Source organism: Rhinatrema bivittatum, chromosome 6, assembly GCF_901001135.1.
Source record: "Rhinatrema bivittatum chromosome 6, aRhiBiv1.1, whole genome shotgun sequence".
In the NCBI taxonomy this organism is placed as follows: Eukaryota; Metazoa; Chordata; class Amphibia; order Gymnophiona; family Rhinatrematidae; genus Rhinatrema; species Rhinatrema bivittatum.
Genome location: NC_042620.1, coordinates 215245668 through 215269600, shown reverse-complemented (window position 1 = coordinate 215269600; position 23933 = coordinate 215245668). Strand labels below are relative to the sequence as shown.

At 46.6% G+C, this 23933-nt stretch overlaps 1 protein-coding gene across 1 annotated transcript in view; it reads left to right on the top strand.

Moving 5' to 3' along the window:
* BRWD3 (bromodomain and WD repeat domain containing 3) overlaps positions 1–23933 on the top strand; it is a 278367-nt gene that overhangs the window by 196542 nt on the left and 57892 nt on the right. The window contains exons 32-34 of the mRNA XM_029607930.1: positions 488–608; positions 1310–1435; positions 1556–1634. Coding sequence (XP_029463790.1) covers positions 488–608; positions 1310–1435; positions 1556–1634 — 326 coding nt within the window. The remainder of the gene's footprint in view (positions 1–487; positions 609–1309; positions 1436–1555; positions 1635–23933) is intronic.

The window sequence follows — 23933 nt, the reverse complement described above, 5'->3', positions numbered from 1 at the left end:
TTTAGGCAGGCATATTGAATGGCAAAGTTACCCATTACTCAGTATGGACCTCTTTAAATTCATGTCATATATTTCTTAGCCCTTGGTGTAGTGTGCAGTGTTTCAGAGGTAGCCATGACAGACAATAGTACTTCTGTGTCAGAAGTGTTACTGTTGAGTTGTTCTTCAAATCCCCTGAAAATCTGGGAGCAGCCATGTTAGCAGGAGAGTCAGAAATTTCCAACTGCTTACTAGATCTGATTGGGTCTTGCACACACACTACAGGGACCAATCAGATCCTATTGTGTTGTGAGACATTTTGTGACATGTTTTTGCAAGCATGGCTGCTCCCAGGAGTTCAGATAAACTGCATGACGCTGGTTAAAATGGAAGGTAAATAAAGACTTGTCAGAAACTGAATTGGAGGATGATTATTGGTACTTGGTTGGGTAGCCTTGAAGTATTGTATGTGACAGTTCTAACTTACTGTACTGCCTTTTCCCTTTAGATTTTGCTAGCCCATTTGCTGCTCCTGTGGACCTTAGTGCCTATCCAATGTATTGCACTGTAGTTGCTTATCCCACTGACCTTAGCACAGTCAGAAAGAGACTTGAAAATAGGTTTTATAGGTAAGTATATTCTTCTCTGCCTTCCAAGAAGAAGCAGATTTTGGTTGGGTTTTTGTGTGCATTCTTACGCTGAATTAAACTTATGGCTGTTAATTTGAGACAATTTTAAGGCATCCTAAGGAGCTAAGGTACATAATTGTTTCTAGGATATATACCCTGGATCCAGGAGAACTAGATTCCGTTTGTAGTTTGATGTAAAAACTTGATAAGCCACATAATTGGACAGAAAAGGCCAAAGGGTTTATAGTACTCTCAGCAAAGATTTTATCCTATCCTTTGACTGGTAGAATTGTCCTTATTGAAAAGGACCCATTACTGTCAAAGTGTTTCATTCTTTGTAATACTCAAGCAGTAGTTTAATATGCTATAGAGGAAAATGGATGTAGATACATTAAATGTTGCTGCCTTTAGCACATCATGCTCTGCATCTCCAGGAGCAGAAAACCATTAACAAAAATGAAAATGTAATGGTGCTGTCTGTGATATCGACTTTGGCATTTAATCTAAATGTTCAACTTGCTTTTCGCTTCTCTTACTGACTTGTTCTTGAAGATATGAGCAGTTTCCCCATGGACACAAAACGAGAGAACTTTTCGTACATAGACCCATATGTGCAGTGTTTCCTTTTTTATTGTCATTTTATTTTTTGCTGTTTTTAGAGTGATCCCAAGGAAATGATCCCTTCTTTTCTTGCACTACAGGAGAATCTCAGCATTGATGTGGGAGGTTCGCTACATCGAGCATAATGCCAGGACTTTCAATGAGCCAGAGAGTCCAATAGTGAAAGCAGCCAAGATTGTAACAGATGTATTACTGCACTATATTGGGTGAGCATGCGGCTTTCTTCTTGGGGAGAGAATGGGGGAGGGTGAAATAAAAGTAGCTGCTTTGTTTTTGTTTCAGGATCGTCTAATGCACTAAGTCTGATATGTTGTGTTGCTCAACAGTGACCAAAGTTGCACAGATATTTTGGAGATTTACAATAAAGTGAAGGCCGAAGACCTTAGCAGCACTGATGAGGAAGAGGTAAGAGGAGCATCAGAAGGGATTTTGGACAGTAGAACAGCTCTTTCTTAGCAGACAGAAACTTTTTAACCTTGTGATGCCTAACAGTTGAGGAGTTCGGTCTTGCTAATGAAGGTATCTTGTAGGGGCAGATTGCAGGAAAATAGCAGCCTAGGAGATGTCGTTCAAAACCAGCCCATGGAGTATCTAACTGACTCTCTTGTGCATTTTCCGTGCAGCGCATGCTTCCATAGCTCCCAAAAGCAAGTGAAACAGATCTTTGAGAAGTTCATCATGTGATCTAGAGCCTGGCAAAATCGAGTCAAAAAATCTCCAACACAAATTTCACATTTCGCCTAGGTAACTAAGTAGTACAGCATACCCTAGACCAGAAATGAGCAAACAGCTGCATTCACCATTGCACCCATGCAATCTATTGGGCCCCCCATAAGTTTGGTTACATCTCTCATATTATTATTAAATATATATATATATATATATATAAGTACTGAAAAAAGAACACTAATAAACCAATTTGTATCCACACACCAGAAATTATATTTATTTTATAACATACTATAAAATATTTTTATACAAAGAATAACGTGCATTACATCAAAGTGAAAATCATGGAGATGATCACAATTTCATCAAAAGCTACGATCACAAAGTAATTACAAGATGCAACTACAGGCGGTCAGTCATATAAATGACAGATAACTTGAATAGCATAATATGCCTCATAACAGTCAATGAATTAAATTGAAAATCCACAGCTTATAGATTAGAAGAAGCTGAATGTTGTAAATCGAAGGACTGCAGTGTTATTGTGTTCCAATAGTAGCCCGTGCAGGCATCCATTTTCGCCGGCAGCTCCGGGAGGCAGGGGAGCCGCGGTCCGCCGATGTCCGTCTCCGGAGGGGGGCTGCAAAAAAAGTAAGTCGCTTCGTCGCTTTACACTGCCAGTCCTTTCTCCCTTCCTCCCAGAGCAAGGCTGCTTTTCGTGCCTTGCTTCGGGAGGAGGGGAGAGAGGGCTGACAATCCCGAGCGTCGGAGAACCGTCCACTTCCTGGTACCTGTCATTTGAAATGACATTTGAAATGACAGATACCAGCGTGTCCGTGAAGCGTTAGGCCCGCGCACCCAGGTTACTGTTTAGGCGCTGTATAGCGCTCTATACAGTAAAATGGGTTGTGCGGGCCTAACGCTTCATGGATACTTCTTAGACGCAGCTTGCATTTGCAAGCTATTTACATACAGGATCGAGCGGTAGATGAGCTGGACTGTGCGTGCGGCAACCGCGGGTGCGCCAGGCACTAACGCAGCTCTTCCTACCACTCGTTACTGGATTGACCTGTTAGTTAGTACTGATCTCAGTCCATTTCCCCAAACCCTAATATGTGTGCTATGTTGCCATAGCCAAGCTGCCCACGCAGCCAGAGGGGAGAGCTATGAAAGCACTGAAACATGTCTCTCCCCCCCCCGAGCCTCACAACCACTCTTAATGCATATGAAAAACATTTTACAACCCCTAGTAGAACTGCGAAACAAGTGCTGTTCCCATGGAAACCAAGTTCTCTGACTTGAAACAAAAAGAACTGTCACAGCACAAAAAACATCCTCCCTGCAGACAAAGAGGTCACCAGCACAATGTGCCACCAATCTCAGTCCTGAAGAACAAATTAAGGACTTCACATATCCTCAGCTGTTGGCTTTGCCCATTATAAAGTCACCGGATTGACGCTGAAGCCGCTTGCTGTTTTTCCCCATTCGCTGCCATCGTGGCGTCACCAGCCGTCCCGCAGTAGGTGCCCTGGTCGGCTGTCTAGGCTTCTGGATCATAAAGCCGGCTTCTATCAATATACGTTCTGCTTCCTCTGCCTTTTGAACCGTGGATGTAACTCCCTGTATGGTCAGCGCCAGACCAAAAGGAAACAGCCATCTATATCTGATCCCCTCCTTCCACATTACAGCAGTGGCGTCTTTAAATTCTACTCTTTTTTTCAGTGTCATGGGGGAAAGATCTGATAATATGGAGATGGGGTGATTTTCCCACAACCAGCTTTGTTGCTTATGGGCAATTGCAAGCACTTGCTCCTTAACTGGAAATCTATGAAAACAGGCTAATATATCCCGAGGGCGATCACCGATTCTGGGGCCCACGGTGCGGTGCGCCCTCTCCAGCAAACTTTCCTGTGAACTCTGTCCCGGACTAGTTGTATCTGCCTGTAACAATATGAAGCCACATATGTTTTTTACCACTTCTACTGCATCTTTATATTCCTCTGTTTCTGGCACTCCTCTGATTCTTAAATTGTTTCTGCGCCCCCTATTCTCTAGATCCTCCACTTTTAGGAGGAGAGCAGAATTTTCCTGTTGTAGTTCAGCCATGTGGCTATCCACTTGATCAAATTTAGCGTCCTGTGCATCCTGTCTCATATCACACTCATCCACTCTCCTGCCAAGGCTAGAGATTTCTTCTTTCATGTCTGTTATTAATTCTCTCATTTCTTGTTTAAAAGCAGACATTTCAGTTTTTATTTCTCTAAACCATGTTCTAAACTCCTCCCGAGAGGGAATGCCACCCACCTCCAACTCCGAGGCCTCCACAGCTGCACCAGATGCCATGTGCTCCACTCCCCGGCTCACTGCTGCACTAGGCCCTGGATCATCCTCCCCGGGTTTGTAGGAGAACTGCCTGAGATCGGGAGTCTTTTTTTTAGCGATCTGAGACATGATGGCATCCGAATTACAGATCACTATTTTTTGTGGAGTTTCGCGGGGTTAGCAAGCTGTCTGTCTTAATTGCAGCTCGGGGGAGAACGGAACTCCACGTTCAAGCAGCTATCTTCCACGGTGGCCACGCTCCCCTCCAGACACGTATTTTTAACAGGTAATGAAGTTAAAGAAAGTTACCAGAATGGAGCTAACCTGATCCTTTCTCTCGCTGTCACAATATGTGGGAACTAGAAACGAGGCTAGCTGAGCTTGAATAAATAGGACCTTAAATAGTCGAAGGACCCAATGGTTACAACATGATTGGGAAAAAAAAAATTTTAATTATATAATTTTTGATATCTTTAAAAAAATGTATTGTCAAAAAACTTTAAAAATTGTGAAAATTAAAAAATGAATTTTGTAGTAAAAGTTTTTTTGTTTATATATGTAAACCTATTATAAAAAAGCCTCCCACTCTACAGCTGAATTCAATCCACGGGGAATCAAAGTTTGCCATTCAAAAATAAATCGTCATTCACTGCACCATAGAAACAGAGAAACATTACTTCCACAGATGTTATACAAATGAAAAAGGACAAAAGATTTGACATCTGCAACAGCGTCTTAATATAATGGCTTGCAAAAGTATTCAGCCCCTAAAAAGTCAGCAGATTTGCATGGATTACAAATATTACTTACACAGATTGTTCCAGACAGTATGTTGATTGCAAACCACTAAGCTCTTAAAGTAAATTTTCAAAGTCGCAATTCATTATTTCTCTGCATTTTTGGTAAAATAAAATTAAAAACTGAAAAATGCTGCTTGCATAAGTATTCAGCTCCATCAGACTAGTACTTGATAGAACCAACCTTTGCTGCAATAACAGCTTTTAAAAACTCTAAAATTAAATTTCAGCTCTATTAGTAAAAATTTGAAACTTATCAAAATCTACCATTGTACCTGAAGACTGGAGGGTGGCCAATTTAACCCCAATATTTAAAAAGGGTGGTCCTGGAAACTATAGACCAGCGAGCCTGATTTCAGTGCCGAGAAAAATAGTGGAAACTATTCTAAAGATCAAAATCACAGAACTTACAGATAGACATGGTTTAATGGAACACAGTCAGCATGGATTTACCCAAGGGAAATCTTGCCTCACAAATCTACCACATTTTTTTGAAGGGGTTAATAAACGTGGATAAAGGCGAACCAGCAGAAGTAGTGTATTTGGATTTTCAGAAGGCGTTTGACAAGGCTTCTAAGAAAACTAAAAAGTTATGGGATAGGAGGCAGTGTCCTTTTGTGGATTGCAAACTGGTTAAAAGAGAGAAAACAGAGAATAGAATTAAATGGTCAGTTTTCTCAACAGAAAAAGATAAACAGTAAAGTGCCTCAGGGATCTGTACTTGGACCGGTGCTTTTCAATATATTTATAAATGACCTGGAAAGGAATATGACGAGTGAGGTGATCAAATTTGCAGATGACACAAAATTATTCAGAGTAGTTAAATCATATGCGGATTATGATAAAATGCAGGAGGACCTTGTGAGACTGTAAGATTGGGCATCCAAATGGCAGACACAACTTAATGTAGACAAGTGCAAGGTGATGCATATAGGGAAAAATAACCCTTGCTGTAGTTACATGATGTCAGGTTCCATATTAGAAATTACCACCCAGGAAAGAGATCTAGGCTTCATAGTGATAATACATTGAAATCGTCAGCTCAGTGTGCTGCAGCAGTTAGAAAAGCAAACAGAATGGTAGGACTTATTAGGAAGGGAATGGTGAATAAAACAGAAAATGTCATTAATGCCTCTGTATCGCTTCATGGTGAAACCGTCCCTTGAGTACTGTGTGCAGTTCTGGTCACCGCATCTCAAAAAAGATATAGTTGCACTGGAGAAGGTACCGAGAAGGGCAACCAAAATGATAAAGAGGATGGAACAACTCCGCTATGAGGAAAGGCTGAAGAGGATACAGCTGTTCAGTTTGGAGAAGAGGTGGCTAATGGGGTATATGATAGAGGTCTATAAAATCATGAGATTACTAGAATGGGTAAATGTGAATTGGTTATTTACTCTTTCGGATAATAGAAGGACTAGTGAGCACTTGATGAAGTTAGCAAGTAGCACATTTAAAATAAATTGGAGGACATTCTTCTTTACTCAACGTACAATTAAGTTCTGGAATTTGTTGCCAGAGAATGTGGTTAGGGCAGTTAGTGTAGCTGGGTTTAAAAAAGGTTTGGATAAGTTCCTGGAGAAGTCTATTAACTGCTGTTACTCAAGTTGGCTTAGGAAATAGCCACTGCTATTACTGGCATTAGTAGCATGGGATCTGCTTAGTGATTAGGTACTTGCCAGGTACTTGTAACCTGGATTGGACACTGTTGGAAACAGGATCCCAGGCTTGATGGATCTTTGGTCTGACCCAGTATGACAACTTCTTATGTTCTTTATTTTATTGGGGTAAGTTTCGACCAATTTTGCACACTGTTGGGAGTGATTTTTGCCCATTCTTCCTGGCAGATTTGCTCCAGGTTGTTCAGATTGGTTGGATGACGCCACAGAGTCTCGATTGGATTGAGATCTGGACTTTGCCTTCGCCATTGTAGAACATTCACCTTTTTGTTGTTCAACCAATCCTGTGTTGCTTTGGCTTTGTGCTTGGGATCATTGTCCTGCTGAATGGTGGGCTTTGTCCCAAGGTTATATTTTTAGCAGACTGAAGCTTGATGTCTTGCAGTATCTCCCTGTATGTTGTACCATCCAACCATACTTCAATTTTAACAAGATGCCCAGTGCTCGCTGAGGAAAAGCATCCCCACAGCATGATCTGCCACCCCCATACTTTACTGTTGGGATGGTGTTTGCTAAGGAATGGGCAGTGTTAGGTTTGCACCACACATAGGCTTTTGAATTTTGGCCAAAAAGCTCAATTTTTGTCTATCTGACCACAAAAACTTATTTCAATTTTAGTTGGGTCACTGATGCTTTCTTGCAAACTCCATTCGTGCTTTGATGTGGTATTTCTTCAGTAATGGCTTCTTTCTAGCCACCTTCCCATGCAGGCCAGTTGTATGCAGAGCTCTTGATATGGTTGACTGGTGCACCTCCCACGCCAGTCTCAGCCACTGAACTCTGTAGCTCCTTCAAAGTGATCGTTGGCCTCTCTGTGACTTCCTGCACAAGTCTCCTCCTTGCTCTGATGCTGAGCTTTGAAGGACAGCTTTGTCTAGGCACTGACATTTTTACAGTTTTCCTTTAGATTCACAGTCTGACCAATGGTACTGGAATTAGGGAGGGTCTTTTATCCAGAAAAGCTGACCTTTTGTAATAATTACAGGTAGAGGTCAATTCTAAGCCAATTGTTAGGGCAATATCTATGATCTGTGTAAATATGGAGCTTCCAGCATTTTTTGTCTTTTTATTTCATTTTACCAAAATATGGAGAGAATATATAGTTCCCTGTACGTATCCGGATCAGTCCAGACCATGGGTTGAGCCTCCTGTCCAGCAGGTGGAGACAGACCAAAACTGAAAGGGTATCCTATATGAGGACAGAGCCTACCCTGTAGCCCTTCAGTATTTGTGTTATAGACCTGCTCCTCAGAGGGGAGGAGTTAGCAATCTGTTATGAATCTGGCTACTGGATACTCCCGTTGAAGGAGGAGTTAACAATCTGTTAAAGATCACCCCGCCAGGAGTCAGATTTAGCACTCTGTTACGGATCTTGCTAAGGAGTAGCAATCTCTTAGTGCTCTACTCTTCCAGAGGGAAGGAGTAGCAACTGTTATGCTTTGTTCCTGTAGAAAGATGAACCAGCAACCTGTATGATTCCCATGGGGAGATAGCTATCTGATTTGGATCAGCTTCTGCAGAGAGAGGAGTAATGGTCTGATGTGGGTTGGCTCCCACAGAGTGGCAGATGATAATACCACTCTATTAGTGTAGGAAGTAACACTTAGTAGAAATAGTGAATCCCTGGGCCGATGGCAGATGACAGCGCCCTCAAGTAGAGATCCTGAGAGGGACCACCGGCTAGGCTGGATTATTGAGACAAACACAGATAGTTCTTTATTAGAATGAAGTAGAACCCCCAGAGGTGACAGTAGTGAGTTGATATGCCTGGCAGGGCTGAAGTCCCTCTGATACTGAACTATGATCTCTGAGTTGCTGAGCTGTAAGGAGAGACTATAGGTAGTGAGTAGACAGGGTATGCTAGGCATAACCAGTGGTAGATGATACACTCACAATTGTAGATCTCTGTAGTGTCTTCTTTATGCAACAGAGAGTCTTCAGTATACAGGAACAGGAGCTGCAGGCGAGTACTGGTTTCTATAGGCAGTCTGAAATAGAACTCACAATAACTGTGTATGGAATGGCTTCTGGAATAGAAGAGAGGCTAGAAGAGATTTAGGAGTACTGGTTCCTATCTGCAATGTTAACTCACGATCTCCGGACCTGCGATAACGTCTTAGACTGAAGGGAGCCTTAGAGATTAGGAACAATGGCCCTCGTGGAGCGAGTACCGGTTCCTGTCTGTAATAGGACTCACTGTGTTCACGTCTGCGATCGCCTCCAGGCAATAGGAGTCTTCTGAGTCTCATGCAGCGGGCAAGCCTTAGGTGGGTCCAACAATTACTCAGCACCCAAGACCTCCCGTCTGCAGAGGCAGAGCAGGCTGACAGGTTAGAAGGCGCTATAGCTTATGGGGCAGATGCCCTATATGACTTGTTCCGGGTGCAGGCGAAGGCGATGGCTTCGGCCAGACGGCTTCTCTGGCTCCGACACTGAGCGGCTGATTCGTCTTCCAAGGCACAGCTGGGAACTCTCCCTTTTAAGGATAAGTTGCTTTTTGGCGAAGATCTGGAGCAGCTTATTAAGTCATTAGGAGAAAACATGGTTCATAAGTTGCCTGAGGACTGCCCGAAGCAGGCTAGATCCTTCTTCCTTACTCGTTCCCGATTCCGGGGCCATCGCCGATATAACCCCAAGAGCAAGGGGCGCATTTTCTAGGGGAAACTCCTCTAGGGCCCAGTCTTGGCCCCAGTCCTTTCGAGGCCATCGGCCCTTCCGAGATGCCGCTCCCCACCGTCCTGCGCCCAAGCCCACCTCCCAATGAGAATCTGCCGGCCCATCCCTCCGTTCCCAGCTTAGGTGGTCGTTTGTCTCTGTTCATGGAGGAATGGGCCAAGATTACGTCGGACCAGTGGGTCCTAGAAACAATAGACAAAGGCTACGCCTTAGATTTTGTTCGCGACATCCCGTGCCTGTACATGGTTTCTTCATGTGACCGCCGGAAGCGGGCCGCTGTGACTCAGACTCTTACCAGACTCCAGAGGCAGGGGGCCATCCACCCGGTTCCGGCGGCGGAACACGGCGCCGGCCAATACTCTATTTACTTCGTGGTCCCAAAGAAGGACGACTCATTCTGTCCCATCCTGGATCTCAAGAGAGTCAACCGGGTCCTCAAGGTGCCCTGTTTCCGGATGGAAACCCTTCGGGCAGTGATAGCGGCAGTCCATCCCGGGGAATTCTTGGCATCACTCGATCTGACGGAGGCCTATCTGCACATTCCGATCCGTCCCGATCATCAGAGATTTTTCTGGTTCCACATCTTGGGCCAACACTTACAGTTCAAGGCCCTGCCCTTCGGTCTCGCCAGAGCACCACGCACGTTTACCAAGGTGATGGTGGTGGTGGCAGCAGCCCTTTGGAAGGAGGGTGTTCTGGTCCACCCGTACTTGGACGATTGGCTAATCCGGGCCAAGTCGGAGTCTCTATGCCACCAGGTGGTGGACCGCGTACTTGCTCTTCTCTCGTCTCTGGGTTGGATAGTCAATTTTGCCAAGAGCAATCTCCACCTGACCCAAGTCTTTGAGTTCCTGGGGGCTCGCTTCGATACCCGCGTCAGCAAGGATTTTCTACCGGACTCCAGAGCTTTCAAGCTCATGGATCAGGTTCAGAGCTTCCTCTCCATGCCTCTCCCCACGGCGTGGGATTATCTGCAGGTCCTGGGGACCATAGCTTCCACGAATGAGCTGGTCCCCTGGGCGTTTGCACATATGCGTCCGTTACAGAGAGCTTTGCTGACCCGTTGGCAGCTGGTATCGGAACAGTTTCAGATGCAGCTCCCGCTTTCCAACTCTACCATCAGCGAATTATAATGGTGGGTTTCTCTCAAGTACCTCCTCCGTGGAATGTCCCTTCGGACCCCGCAGTGGATGGTAGTCACGACAGATGACAACCTGTCTGGTTGGGGAGCGATGTGCCAGTCTCAGTCCACGCAGGGGAACTGGTCTCCAACCCAGTCTCGATGGCACATCAACCGCCTGAAGACCCGGGCAGTTTGTCTAGCACTCCAGGCATTCCTCCCACAACTTTGACGACGGGCGGTCCGGGTGCTCTCGGACAATTCTACCACCGTGGAATCGCCAGGGGGGCACCAGGAATCGACTGGTGGCCCTCGAAGCAAGTCGCCTACTCGTGTGGGTGGAGCAACACCTGGACTGCCTCACTGCCTTTCACGTAGCGGGCAACGCGAATGTCCAAGCCAACTTCTTGAGTCGTCAGCGTCTGGATCCAGGCGAGTGGGAGTTGTCCGACGACACCATGGCACTAATCATCAACAGGTGGGGTCCCCCGCACCTGGACTTGATGGCAACTCTGAACAACGCCAAGGCTCCCCGGTTCTTCAGCCGCTGATGGGAACACTGCTCAGAAGGGGTAGATGCCCTAGCCCTTCCGTGGCCGCGCGACGTTCTGCTGTACGTGTTTCCTCCGTGGCCCCTCATAGGGAAAGTGCTCAGACGGATAGAGCTTCACAACGGTCCGGTCATTCTCGTGGCTCCCGAGTGGCCCCGCCGACCGTGGTTCGCAGACCTAGTCAACCTAGTGTCGAACGGTCCCCTTCGCCTAGGCCATTTTCAATACCTTCTCCGCCAAGGTCCCATATTTTTCGACCAGGCGGATCGCTTTTGTCTTGCAGCTTGGCTTTTGAACGGCGAAGACTGTGACAGAGGGGATATGCTGAGGACGTCATCTCCACTATTTGCGGGCTCGCAAAACTTCTACCTCCCTCGCCTATGTCCAGGTCTGGAAGGTTTTCGAGCTGGTCTGCGAGGAAGCAGGCGTTACGGTGCGTTCGACTCCAGTCTCGCTAGTCCTCTCTTTTCTCCAGCGTGGCCTCTCTAAGGTTCTCTCTTTTGGTTCGCTTTGTGTACAGGTGTCTGCCCTAGGTTCTCTCTTGGGCACCCTCGAAGGCTACGTGGTTGCGTCTCATCCGGATATTGTCTGTTTTCTCAAAGGGGTCAAACATTTGAAGCCGCTGTTGCGTCCCACTTGTCCCTCGTGGAGTTTGAATCTGGTCCTTCGAGCCCTCTGTCAGGCTCCTTTTGAGCCCCTTCGCTGTTCTACCCTTAAGGATTTGACGCTCAAGGCAGTGTTTCTGGTTTCTATTTGCTCCGCCAGACAGGTGTCGGAGATCCAAGCGTTGTCTTGCCGCGAGCTGTCCTTACGTTTCTCGGACTCCAGGGTCTCTCATAAGACGGTCCCGTCATTCTTACCGAAGGCTGTCTCTTAATTTCATATCAGTCAGTCGGTGGAGCTCCCCGTGTTTTCTCCTACGGACATTGCTAGCCCTGGCGGGGATGATCTCCGCCGTCTGGATGTGAAGCGCGTGCTTATGCGTTATCTTGAGGTGACTAATGACTTTCGAGTATTGGATCATCTTTTTGTCTTATGGACTGGCCCCAACCGGGGCAAACAGGCCTCTAAGACTACAATATCTCGCTGGCTGAAGGAAGCGATCGCGTCGGCTTACCTCTGTCAGGGACGTCCGGTCCCGGTGGGCTTAAGGCCCATTCCTTGCGTTCTCAGGTGTCCTCCTGGGCAGAGAGCCAGGCGGCCTCCCCACAGGAGATATGCAGGGCAGCTACTTGGAAGTCTCTGCATACTTTTGCTCGACATTACCGCCTTGATGTTCAGGCGCCAGTTTTTGGTTCCTTTGAGCTGCAGGTACTTTGAGCGGGACTGTCAAGGTCTCACCCTGTCCAGGGAAGATTTGGTACATCCCATGGTCTGGACTGATCCGGGTACGTACAGGGAAAGGAAAATTAGTACTTACCTGTTAATTTTCGTTCCTGTAGTACCATGGATCAGTCCAGACGCCCTTCCCTTTCTTGTCTTCTTGTCCGCTCGAAGATTCTTGTACTACTCTTCCATGGCTGTTTCTATTCTATGTGTTCCTTAATAGGAGGCACCGGAAGCATCTATGTGATGATTGTGGGCATTTATGCAAGAGTGTCCATGCACAGAGTTCATTCGCTGTTTTCTCTTGTTTCCAATTTTCAGAGTTCTCTTGTTGTTTGCTCGAGTTCTTCTGTTGCTTGCTTGTTCCAAGGTATTTATCTTTTCTGCTTTGACAATAGTTATACTGATGGGCTACAGGGTAGGCTCTGTCCTCATATAGGATACCCTTTCAGTTTTGGTCTGTCTCCACCTGCTGGACAGGAGGCTGAACCCATGGTCTGGACTGATCCGTGGTACTACAGGAACAAAAATTAACAGGTAAGAACTAATTTTCCTATATATAGCTAGACACACACACACACATACACATATACACACATGTACATACATACATATATTTGTGTGGATTTCAGATGGCACTTACACAGATTGTTCCACACAGTAACAAACCAGTATGATCTTAAAGTACATTTTTAAAAATCACAATTCATTATATTTCTCCTAGATTCCTGGTCTGGTGTTAAACTCTGTTGCCAATGAATCAGCTCTTGAACTAGTTGTCAACTAATGAGACAACTACACTACCAACCTGTGTCAAAGACACACACAGTCTCTCAGACTCAAACACCCACTTTGTCTGTAACTGAGAGTGTGTGTTTGTCTTTCTTTGACCCAAAGACACACCCACACATTCTTGCTCTCAATGTGTTGGTGCGACTTTGTGTCACAGAGAGAGTGAGTGAGTGTGTGTCAGAAAGACATCAACACACACCTTTTGTGTCAGAGACAAAGACACCAGCCCACTCACCCACACTTACAGACACAATATATAAGCATTGTGTTTGTGTGGGGGGGGAGGTCTCTGACACACACCCACTCTCTCACACATGCACATTCCACTGTTATGCTGCTGCTCATGTGCTCAAACAGTGAGTGCTCCCACTCCAGCACCGGCGTGTCGTGTAATGTTTTTGTTTGCTTGTCCCCAGCCTGCAGCAGTCCTCTCCCTTTCCCATTCCCAAACTTCTCGGCACCCCCACTCTCCATGAGGCTCACGAATCCACAGCTAGCTGTTCTTTCTTAGAGCTTAGCCAGCAACCTCAGACAGAAGCCTTCCCAACACTGCACAGGCACTTTCTTCTGGCTCACCCCTTCCCTTTTTTTGACTATATTGCCTCCATGTCTCCCTGTTCTATCACGATCATCATAATTACTCCAAGGCATTCCCATTGATTACTGCTTATATGGTTCCCCAGCCTCTGTTTTGCCTTCCTACTCCAGTGACGAGAGGACTAGAAGTGATCCATGCTATTCCTCCAGGGATTTAAAAAAGAAAAATTAATGCCTGGCTGAGACTGGGGAGAGCCACTGACCGAAAGTAGCACAGATATATATATAGAAACCTGCTCTCCAACATGAAGCCAGAGAAGCCAGGGTTGGTGCAAGGAAATTAGATGCCCTAAGCGAACCTTACAACCTGTCTCCCCACCCCCTCTTCTCTCTCTCTCTCTCTGACACACAATTAAAAAATTGTGAATGTATAATAGATTTTACAAGGAAAAGGACATTCAAAGTACAGTTTTTTGAGGTAAAAATATCACAACATGTACCGTATTTTTCGCTCCATAAGACGCACCTGACCATAAGACGCACCTAGGATTCAGAGGGGGAAAATAATAAAAAAAAAAAATTGTGCTAAACCGGCTCTGCGTCTGGGCGTCTTATGGAGCAAATTAGGGGAGTGCATAGCTTTTTTTTTCTCCCCATTTTGTTTTCGGGTCTGGGTAGGGCCATTTCGGTCCACTCCCCAGATCAGAAAACGTTTCTTTCTCTGGGAACCCCTCCTGACCCCCCCCCCGCCCCCAAGACCTGCCGACTTAATTTACTACAAGCCCCCACCCTCCGGACCCCCCCCAAGACCTGCCGACTTAATTTACTACAACCCCCCACCCTCCTGACCCCCCCAAGACCTGCCGACTTAATTTACTGCAACCCCCCACCCTCCTGACCCCCCAAGACCTGCCGACTTAATTTACTGCAACCCCCCACCCTCCTGACCCCCCAAGACCTGACGACTTAATTTACTGCAACCCCCCACCCTCCTGACCCCCCAAGACCTGCAAAACGTCCCTGGTGGTCCAGCGGGGGTCCAGGAGCGGTCAGGGAACGATCTCCTGAGCGTGGGCCGTCGGCTGCCAGTAATCAAAATGGCGCCGACGGCCCTTTGCCCTCACTATGTCACTGGGACCGACCGCTGCTATTGGTCGGTCTCAGTGACATAGTGAGTAAACTGAATTGCAATTTCAATACAGTAAATCTCCCATACCAAAATTACAATAACTGCCAGCACTTTAACAGTGACAACCCTACCTATGAAAGGCAACATTGCAAACATTACACCAAGCCCCCTAAAACACCATTCCCTGTATGTACCTGAATCAGTCCAGACAGTGGATTGAGCCTCCAGCAGATGGAGACAGAGAAAAACTGAAAGGGTATCCTATATCAGGACAATGCTCAGCCTGCGTCCCTTCAGTATTTCTCTGTCTCCAGCAGATGAAGACAGCTGAACCTGCAGTTCCCTCTCTTTTGCAATTCACCTCCTATTAGGAAAGCAGAACAAACCAAGCTGTTATATGCTATCAGAATACCTCCCTTCGAATACACATGCATAATGCTGAAAGATCCTCACCAAATACAGAATAAAGTGACCATAAACTATAAATAGAAATATGCAGACAAAAATTGAACTGGAAACAGCAACAAGACAGACTCTGCAAGCAGTGCAACAGTGGAAAAAACAGTCATCACCATTCCTCATGAAAAATCAAATATAAATTATTAATAATAAACCCATACTAATAAAAATAATAAATATTTAAAAACAGCTGATGAAGAAAACATCCATTAATTAGAAACCTATATATATATTTTCAAACATTTCCCAAACACTAATAAAATACATTACAACAGCAGACACATCAAATAACACTCAATAATTAACTAATAAGAAAAAAAAAATACCCCACTCTTAGTACCTGGGAGCTTTTGATTCCAGATGCCATGAGATTGTTGTGGATTATTTAGTGGTAGGGAGGGGAAGGAGATGCAGAAACTTTCTCCTCTCTCTCATATGTACTCACTCACAAACACACACATACATGCTTGCTCACACACATGTACTCTCATGCTCCCAAACACAAACTCTTTCTCACACTCATGCTCTGTCACGCTCCCAGCCAGACTGGCACGCTCGCTTACATGCTCTCTCCCAAGTTCCCTCACATGCACGCTCACTCACACGTTCTCTCATGCTCACATATACTTGCATGCTCGCTCGGTGCTCTCTCATGTTCACACATGCTCTTCTCACACTCACACACTTGCACGCACATTCACTAATTCACTAGCATTCTCTTTCTCACTTTTCACCTCCTCGGTCTATGAATACATTTTTTTAAACAAGCGCTTTTACTTATACTGATCGAGAGGAATGCAGGCTGGGCTGCCTGTTGATAATCCTGGAGGCTCCCCATAATGTGGAAAGAGGTGAGCTGAAAGACCCTGATGCTGGGGGTGGGGGAAAAGATAGTTATTTTTTTTTATGTGACTGATTATAAGGAGAGGCCGTTAAAAGACAGCAGTGGGAGGCCTTCGGTCGGCGATGAGGTAACAGTGTAGGAGATGGGAGAGGAAGCTAAGAGAGTGCTTTCCACTGCTGTGGAGCTTCAGGGAGAGGAGCACCAGAGGAGAGCAGGCCCTAGGCCCATGCTGCCATGGTGCTGCTTCAGGAGGAGAATGGAGAGCTGGCCCATACTGCCATGGTGCTGCTTGGGGAAGAGAGTGGGGAGCTGGCCCATGCTGCACAGCCGTCACTGCCACCATAAAAATGAGAAGGCAGACCACAGAGTTCCTCAGGGAAAGCTCCAGCTCTGTGGGACTGGTGTTGGTCACAGCAGCTCTGCAAGTATGGGGCCACTCTGACCAGCATACACCAACCCATGTGATTGGCCAGCTGGTCACCAAAGCATGCCCGAAGCCCCAGTAGGCCAATCTGCCCCTGGTATCTTAATAAGTGGGTTAGGTAGCAGAGGGCAATTTTGAACCTGTCCATAGTGCTTACAGACCTGCCAGCTCATTTTCAGAGGGAAACTCCTTGTGTTTCACATGGGCCATTGTCTCCAGGGCCAGTACAAGAGTACTTGGCATCCTAGGCAAACCTTTGGTCATGCACTACGCTTCTCTAACTTACCTATTGGCAGCAGCAGCTCCAGCTCCATGCTCCCTTCTTTGGTGGTATTGGCTCTGGCGCAGCACCCGTCTGGGCCTTGTGCTAGTGGGATTTTGCCACCCCAAAACCTTTGGTGGTCCTAGGTGACTGCCTAATTTGCCTAATGGCAGCATCGGCTCTGCTTATATCCTGCTCTTAAAATGATACTTCACCTGATGCTAACAAAGTTGGTTTGGATATTGGCCTAACCCTGCCCCTTCCCTTCATGCTTGGTTCTAGTAACCATGTTGGTCTGGGAGAAAACTGGACTTTCTGTTGGCTGTGATGTGTCTTATTGCACCAGCATAAGAATTACCTAAAGAGGATGACGTACATGAACTTTCCAGACCCCTTGTTTCTATTCTTCAGAGGAACTAGCACTACTGCTTTAATGGAAAAGGGGTGAATCAATTTGTCTAATAAATTACAGAAAAAGGTTAACAGTTTAGTCGTAATCACGGCTAGAAAAATCATGTAAGGTAATTAGACATAATCTCAAAGACCTTCTGTACCTGAAAACAGATATAATTGAGAGAAAATAAAAAGCTTTCAGAAAAAGATCAAAGCTTATTTTTCAGTTGCGGTAGCTTTTCTGTCTAATTATGTCCACATCAGCGTGCCTCGTGGTCAGTTTTGAAAGCACTGGACAAAATTGCTTATGTCTACAGAGGATTTATATGTTGCTGCTCTGTTAGCTTTGCTTTTGTCAGTGTACTGTTCATTATGTTGTTTGTACCAGTAGAATGACCAAAATGCAGGTGGTGGTGCATTATACCACGATGTGCTCCCTGGCAAACTGGCTAAGCTAGTATCGGAGGGCATGATGGAGGGCAAACAAGACACAGGAAAGAGAGGGCAGTCACGATTTGGAACATGGGGAAAACGAAGAAGAAAAACTGAGCACGGGAGGGCTGATACACCAACTTTCTTATCAAAGGCGGCCCTTGGGAGCCAGTATAGTAGAGTGTTAAGGCTAATGCAGCGTTAACACATTAGAAACATTTAAGGTGTTTTAAGGCAGGTTTAATGTGTGTTAACGCTGCATTAGCAATAAAACTTGTACATTAGTCCACGTTAAAATGAACTTGGACTAACGTGTTAAAAATACTAATGAGCTGTGTTGTAATGCACATAAACCACAGAAAAAAGAAATTCTGAAATGCAATGGAAAGGAGACTCCTAGGTGTGCACTATACTGTGCTAGACAGTTTACATAACTGGCATTTATGAGTGGAAACCTGCAAACATTTGTGAGAGGTTTTTTTTTTTTTTTTTTTAAATGAACAGTTGAGTTGAAGTACTTTTAAAAATAAATAAATAAGTAAACATGTTCCCTGAGGAGTTGCTGAATTTTTATTTTGGAGAGTGGTTTTCAGAGTGGTGTAAAGTATTATTTGGAGAAGTAGCCTTGCAGTGGGCCGTTTTTACATCATGCTCTCTCACAGTAGTTAAAAGGAGTCTCACCGCACATTTGCCTGCAGAATCCGGTCACTCCAGTTCTCTCCTCTCTTCGGCCGCAGCAGTTTTCTCTTCTCCTCTCTCCGTTTGTTGCCATAGCTGGTCACTGTGGTTCTTTCCTTCACTTCCACTTTGTGTCCCAGGAGTCCGCTGCTACACTTATTGCTTCTTTCCATGTACTTGAGTTAGCTCCTCCTCGCTCATAGATTTCATATAGACAGTGAGTTGTGATGAGTGCATGAGCAGAGATAAAGCTATTGACGAGATTGGTTTCAGAGAGCTGTGATGCGTGAGTAGTTCAAAGCTACTGAAGTCCATGCTATTTAACTGTCTGCAGAATACCTACATGATTTCTGTATGTTTGTTTTGATTTGATTGTAAGCGCTATGGAGACAGGACTGACTCGTGTATTTGTACAGTGCTATGTACATTGAGTAGCGCTATAGAAATCATGATTAGTAGTAGTTGAACAAAGCAGCCTTTTTCACATCCAGTTCTCTGACAGCTGGTATTGCAAACAGCCAAAGCACAGCCATTTAATCTTAATTTCTAGATTGCAGACTACATTTTTTTGTTCATTATGATTTTTCTGCATTCTATAAGTAGCCAGTCATCTGTTTGTGCTGTGAGCATCATTCAGCGGTGCTACGATGCTGAGGTTGAAGTCGGAGGGGGGTGGGGGGGGGCGCGAGGGGGAGGGCAGGGAGCTATCTTCCTGGGCCCCTGGCATGGTCTATATTTCTTAAGTCCAAAGGTTAACACTCCAGCTCGATGATGCCCACCAGATGCAACAGAACCCAAAAAAGGAGCAAGAAAGTGAATGTCAGAAACAGAGTAAAGTAACAGTCTATCCTGTCTCCGTCCATTCAGCCAGCGTAAAACAGAAAAAATGAATCAGACAGTCCTCGGTAGTGTTCAAAATAAACAGTTTACTTTCACTTAAAGATGAGTATCCATGAGACAGTTAGGAAAGGATCAAAAATATCAAAATAAGAAAAGACCATGGTTTTCCTGTCCATTCTACAGCTTCTTGCTGGTCTCCTTCCTTCTGCACCACCACACATTTTGAAAACCCTCCTCCTCTTGAAGGGCAGGGTAATTGGAGTGGAGTTCCAGCATGCAGAAGTCAACAGATGGAAAAATATCCCCAGGCTCAATAATCTAACCAAGTTCAAATGGTCAAAAACTCTCAAACTATAATCCAACTCTCAAACAAAATCTTCAGGTCTCTTGAGTTCTCTGGTCAAGAGTCCCAACTTCTTCTCACCCTTGCTTCTTTATTCATGCAGGCAAAAAGATCTTTGATTCCAGCCTTTTGGAATCCCGGGGGAATGCCCTCTCCTCCAGTCTGAATTTCTCTTCTCAAAATCTCTTCTCTCAATGCCAGAAATCCCAAATGTTGATCAAGTCCCCCAGGAATGAGAAAAAGATCCAACAGCCAAGCTCCTACACCTTCTCCAGTTGCCTTCCCACTGGGCATACTCCAGAGGATTTTATACACCACTGAAGGCTTTTCCCCCCAAATTTGGGTTAACAGCCAGTGGGAGGATTCTAAACATCAAAACCCCCTCCCACTGCCCATAATGTAAAACTTGGAGAAAATTTTTAGTGACTGTCAAAGCCCCATCACATGTAATTTAAAAAGAAATTGCAACCCCATGTCTCACCTTCATCCACACAAAACTAGAAAGTTTGCTCTTGCTATTTAGATAACCTCAGCAAAACACAGGTACTGTAACTTTAACATGAGTGTGCGGGTGTCCACATACGCCTGAATTTTAAATCATGTCCACAAATGCACACGTATAATTTAAATACATCTAACTGTATGCTCCTAATTTTAAGCTGTTACATGAGCAAATGAGGTTCACATCTCTAACTTAAGTCTTTTTCATCTTTAATGAACACAGGTAAGTAGATTTTAAAACATGCATTCATGAAAGGCGTTCCTAGCTTGACGAATGAGTCCGCCAGTTTGCCCAATCGAGATAGTTATCCAGACCCATCTGGTTCTTCAGCCTACATTCCCCCACCGTTTAACCAGAGCCCTCACCCAGTGGTGTTTGTCCTAAAACAAGTTCCCTGTACGTACCCGGATCAGTCCAGACACTTGGGTATTGCCTCCCCTCCAGCAGATGGGGACAGAGAAGTTTTTTCAAACAACCCTGCCATATATACCAAGGTGCCACCCACAATCCCTCAGTCTTACTCTGTCTCCAGCAGATGGCAGAGGTGCAAAACCCACAGTCTCTTCTGATGCCCTGACTGAAACTAGTTGGTAGTGTAGGATTTTAACCAGGGTTTAGATTGGACAATTCAGTGAGCTATCTCTTTAAGTTTAAAAAAAAACGACAGAGAGCAAGTCCCTCGTCAACGGATCTGTGTGCCTCCCAGGGGGTTGCAAGGTCCTGAGGGAACCATCCCTCCTGGTCGAGGCCGCTGCTAAGGGTCGAGGACCTTGCACTTCCTTGTTAGCAGCGTCGGGGTGATACCGGAGAACCCGGCTCACTCACCCCCACAGTAGCAGAACCTGTATCCACCAGAACCAGGGACAGCGAATGGCAAGTTTTACAGTTTGTTATATGTAAAAAAAAAAAAAAGTGTTTGGTGTTTGTGTTGTGCGCGCAGGCTCTCCGATACTTTGCCTGGGTTCACCGGGGGTTTGAACGGCTGACTTTTCTTTTTTTTTTCCTTTCGCCATTTTCAATTCTTTTTGCGGGCTGCCAATGCTTCGGGGCTCCTCATGCTGCGCATGCGGCTCGGTGTGCACGCGCCTCTCACGGGACAGCCTCTACTCGAGTTGTGTGCAGGGAGGCGAGGGACCCTCCATTTCTGTTTGGGCGGGTTGGAGTCGGGCTCTGCGTTCGCCGGTGCGTGTCGGGCCGAGTGCAGAGTTAGCTGAGGACCCGTTCCCTCTGAGCGCGGGAACGGAGGCCATTTTGGGCACCTTTAGAGCAGCCACGCGGGCAGCGATGGGGGAGGGGACTTTATCCCCTATCTCTCCCCGCAGCAAATACCTGCTGGGGGGGGGGGGCACTCCTGCGGGGGCAGCTTCTCCTTTGCATGAGGATAACCCTGCAGGGGCTGCTGATTCCTCTTCGGAGTCTTCATTCTCCTCAGAGTTTGTTTTGCTCATGCACAAAGTTTTTAAAGCAAAAAAGGTAGGGGGAAAGCTGGCAGCTGGGAGGCTTGTACTGCAGCCGCAGACCCGGAGGACACGAAAAAGAGATAGCTCCTGGGGGGGCTCTGACCCACCGTGCCAGCAGGGACGGACACAGACTCTACGTCTCAAGACGAGCCAGATCCGCCGGTGAGGCCCCTGGGAGGGAGCTGGTGCAGCCGCAGATCCGCAGCAAGGTACCAGCAAAGGATCTCAGGCGATGGAAGGGGACGATCCGAAGGTGGTTCGTATATTTAAGAAAGAGGAGCTGTCTCCACTTATTCCGGCTATCCTGCAGGAGCTAGGAATAGAGGCTCTGCCGGCAGAGTCCTGGCTTGGAGCTATGGATCCGGTCTTGCTAGGCCTCAGGTGGCCTACGGTTTCCTTCCCTTTCCATTTCTCAGAGATGGACCTCCTGTTTAGAGAGTGGGACACCCCGGATTTAGGTCTGAAGATAAGCATAGCCATGGACAAGCTATATCCTCTTCAGGAAGACTCATTGGAGCTTCTCAGAGTCCCTAAGGTGGACGCAGCGGTGTCGGCTGTTACTAAGAAGTCTACTATCCCAGTTACAAGAGTGACGGCCCTCAAGGACTTGCAGGACAGAAAGTTGGAGCTACAGCTCAAGAAAGTCTTTGAAGTGTCTGCGCTGGGGGTCTGTGCAGCGATGTGTAGTAATTTTGCACTGCGTTCGGGCCTTCGCTGGGCCCAACAGCTCCAAGCCAATGCCAATCTCTCTGAGGGGGAGGCTATCCAAGCAAACTGGCTGGAGGCGGTAATCGCATACAGCACGGATGCTCTCTACGACCTGCTGCACACGTCGGCCAGATCCATGGTTTCCGCTCACGGCTCCTCTGGCTCCGGAATTGGGCTGCGGATGTTTCTTCCAAGGCCCACCTCGGTTCACTGCCTTTTAAAGGAAAGTTGTTGTTTGGCAAGGAATTGGAGGACATGATCTAATCTCTGGGAGAGAACAAGGTCCATAAGTACCGGAGGACAGGCCTAGGTCACGAGGCTCGTTTGCAGCTTGGGCTCGGTTCTGTGGTAACAGGAGACCCCGGCCGGCGCAGTCATCTTTCGCCTAGGCTCAAGCAGGCAACAGTCGTAGTCAGGGGCGGGAGCTAAGGCCTCACAATGAGATACGGCTGGTCCATTCCTCCATTCAAGTCATCCATCAGGTACCAAACGTGGGAGCCAGACTATTGCTATTCTTCGCGGAATGGACCAAAATAACGGACCAGTGGGTTCTCACCGTGATAAGTCAAGGTTACGCTTTAGATTTTGTACAGAGTCCTCTGGACAAGTTTCTGATCTCTCCATGCGTGTACTGCGAAAAGCGAGAGGCTGTACAAGGCACCCTCCAGCGCTTACCGTACTTAGGGGCTATAACACCGTTTCCGTCCGTGCAACAACGCAAAGGCCACTATTCCATTTACTTCATAGTCCCCAAAAAGGAAGGTACTTTCAGACCAATCCTAGATCTAAAAAGAGTTAACAGGTGTCTTCGGGTACCACGTTTCAGAATGGAGATTCTTCGGTCAGTCATCGCCTCCGTTCGACAAGGAGAGTTCCTGGCTTCTCTGGATCTCACGGAAGCATATCTCCATATCGGCATCCGGTCGTCCCACCAGAAGTTCCTCAGGTTCTGCATTCTGGGAAATCACTATCAGTTCTGGGCTCTGCCTTTCGGTCTCACCACCGCTCCCAGAATGTTCACCAAGGTGATGGTGGTGGTCGTAGCGCAACTCCGAAGGGAAGGTTGCTAGTGCATCCCTATTTGGACGATTAGCTGATTCGGGCGAAGTCCGAGCTTCTGTGTCAGACAGCTGTCAGCTGGGTACTACAGCTCTTGCGATCACTCGGCTGGGTGGTCAATCTTGCAAGAGTCGTTTGACCCCTTCGCAGTCTCTGGAGCTCCTGGGAGCCCTGTTTGACACGGAGCAGGGCAGAGTATTCCTCACAACAGAACGTGTAGTCAAGCTTCAGGGACAGGTGAGGGACCTGTTGTCCATGCGGATACCGCAGGTGAGAGATTACCTGAAGGTCTTGGGATCCATGACATCCACTGTGGAATTGGTTCCCTGGGCCTTCGCTCAATTGCATCCCTTACAATCCGCATTGCTGTCCCGCTGGAATCCGGTGTCCGAACAGTTTCACCTACCACTTCCGCTTACAGACTCTGCGAGAGCCAGTCTCAGCTGGTGGCTTGTCTCGGATCATCTGACGTGTGGAGTTCCCCTGGTAATACCCGGCTGGACAGTCGTCACGACGGATGCCAGTCTCTCCAGCTGGGGAGCGGTTTGTCTGGGAAAGTCGGTACAGGGGCAGTGGTCCAGAGAACAATCTCAGTGGTCTATCAACCGCTTGGAGACCAGAGCAGTGGCTCTGGCATTGCAAGTGTTTCTCCCGCTTCTTTGGGGTAAGTCGGTCAGAGTCTTGTCAGACAATGCAATCACA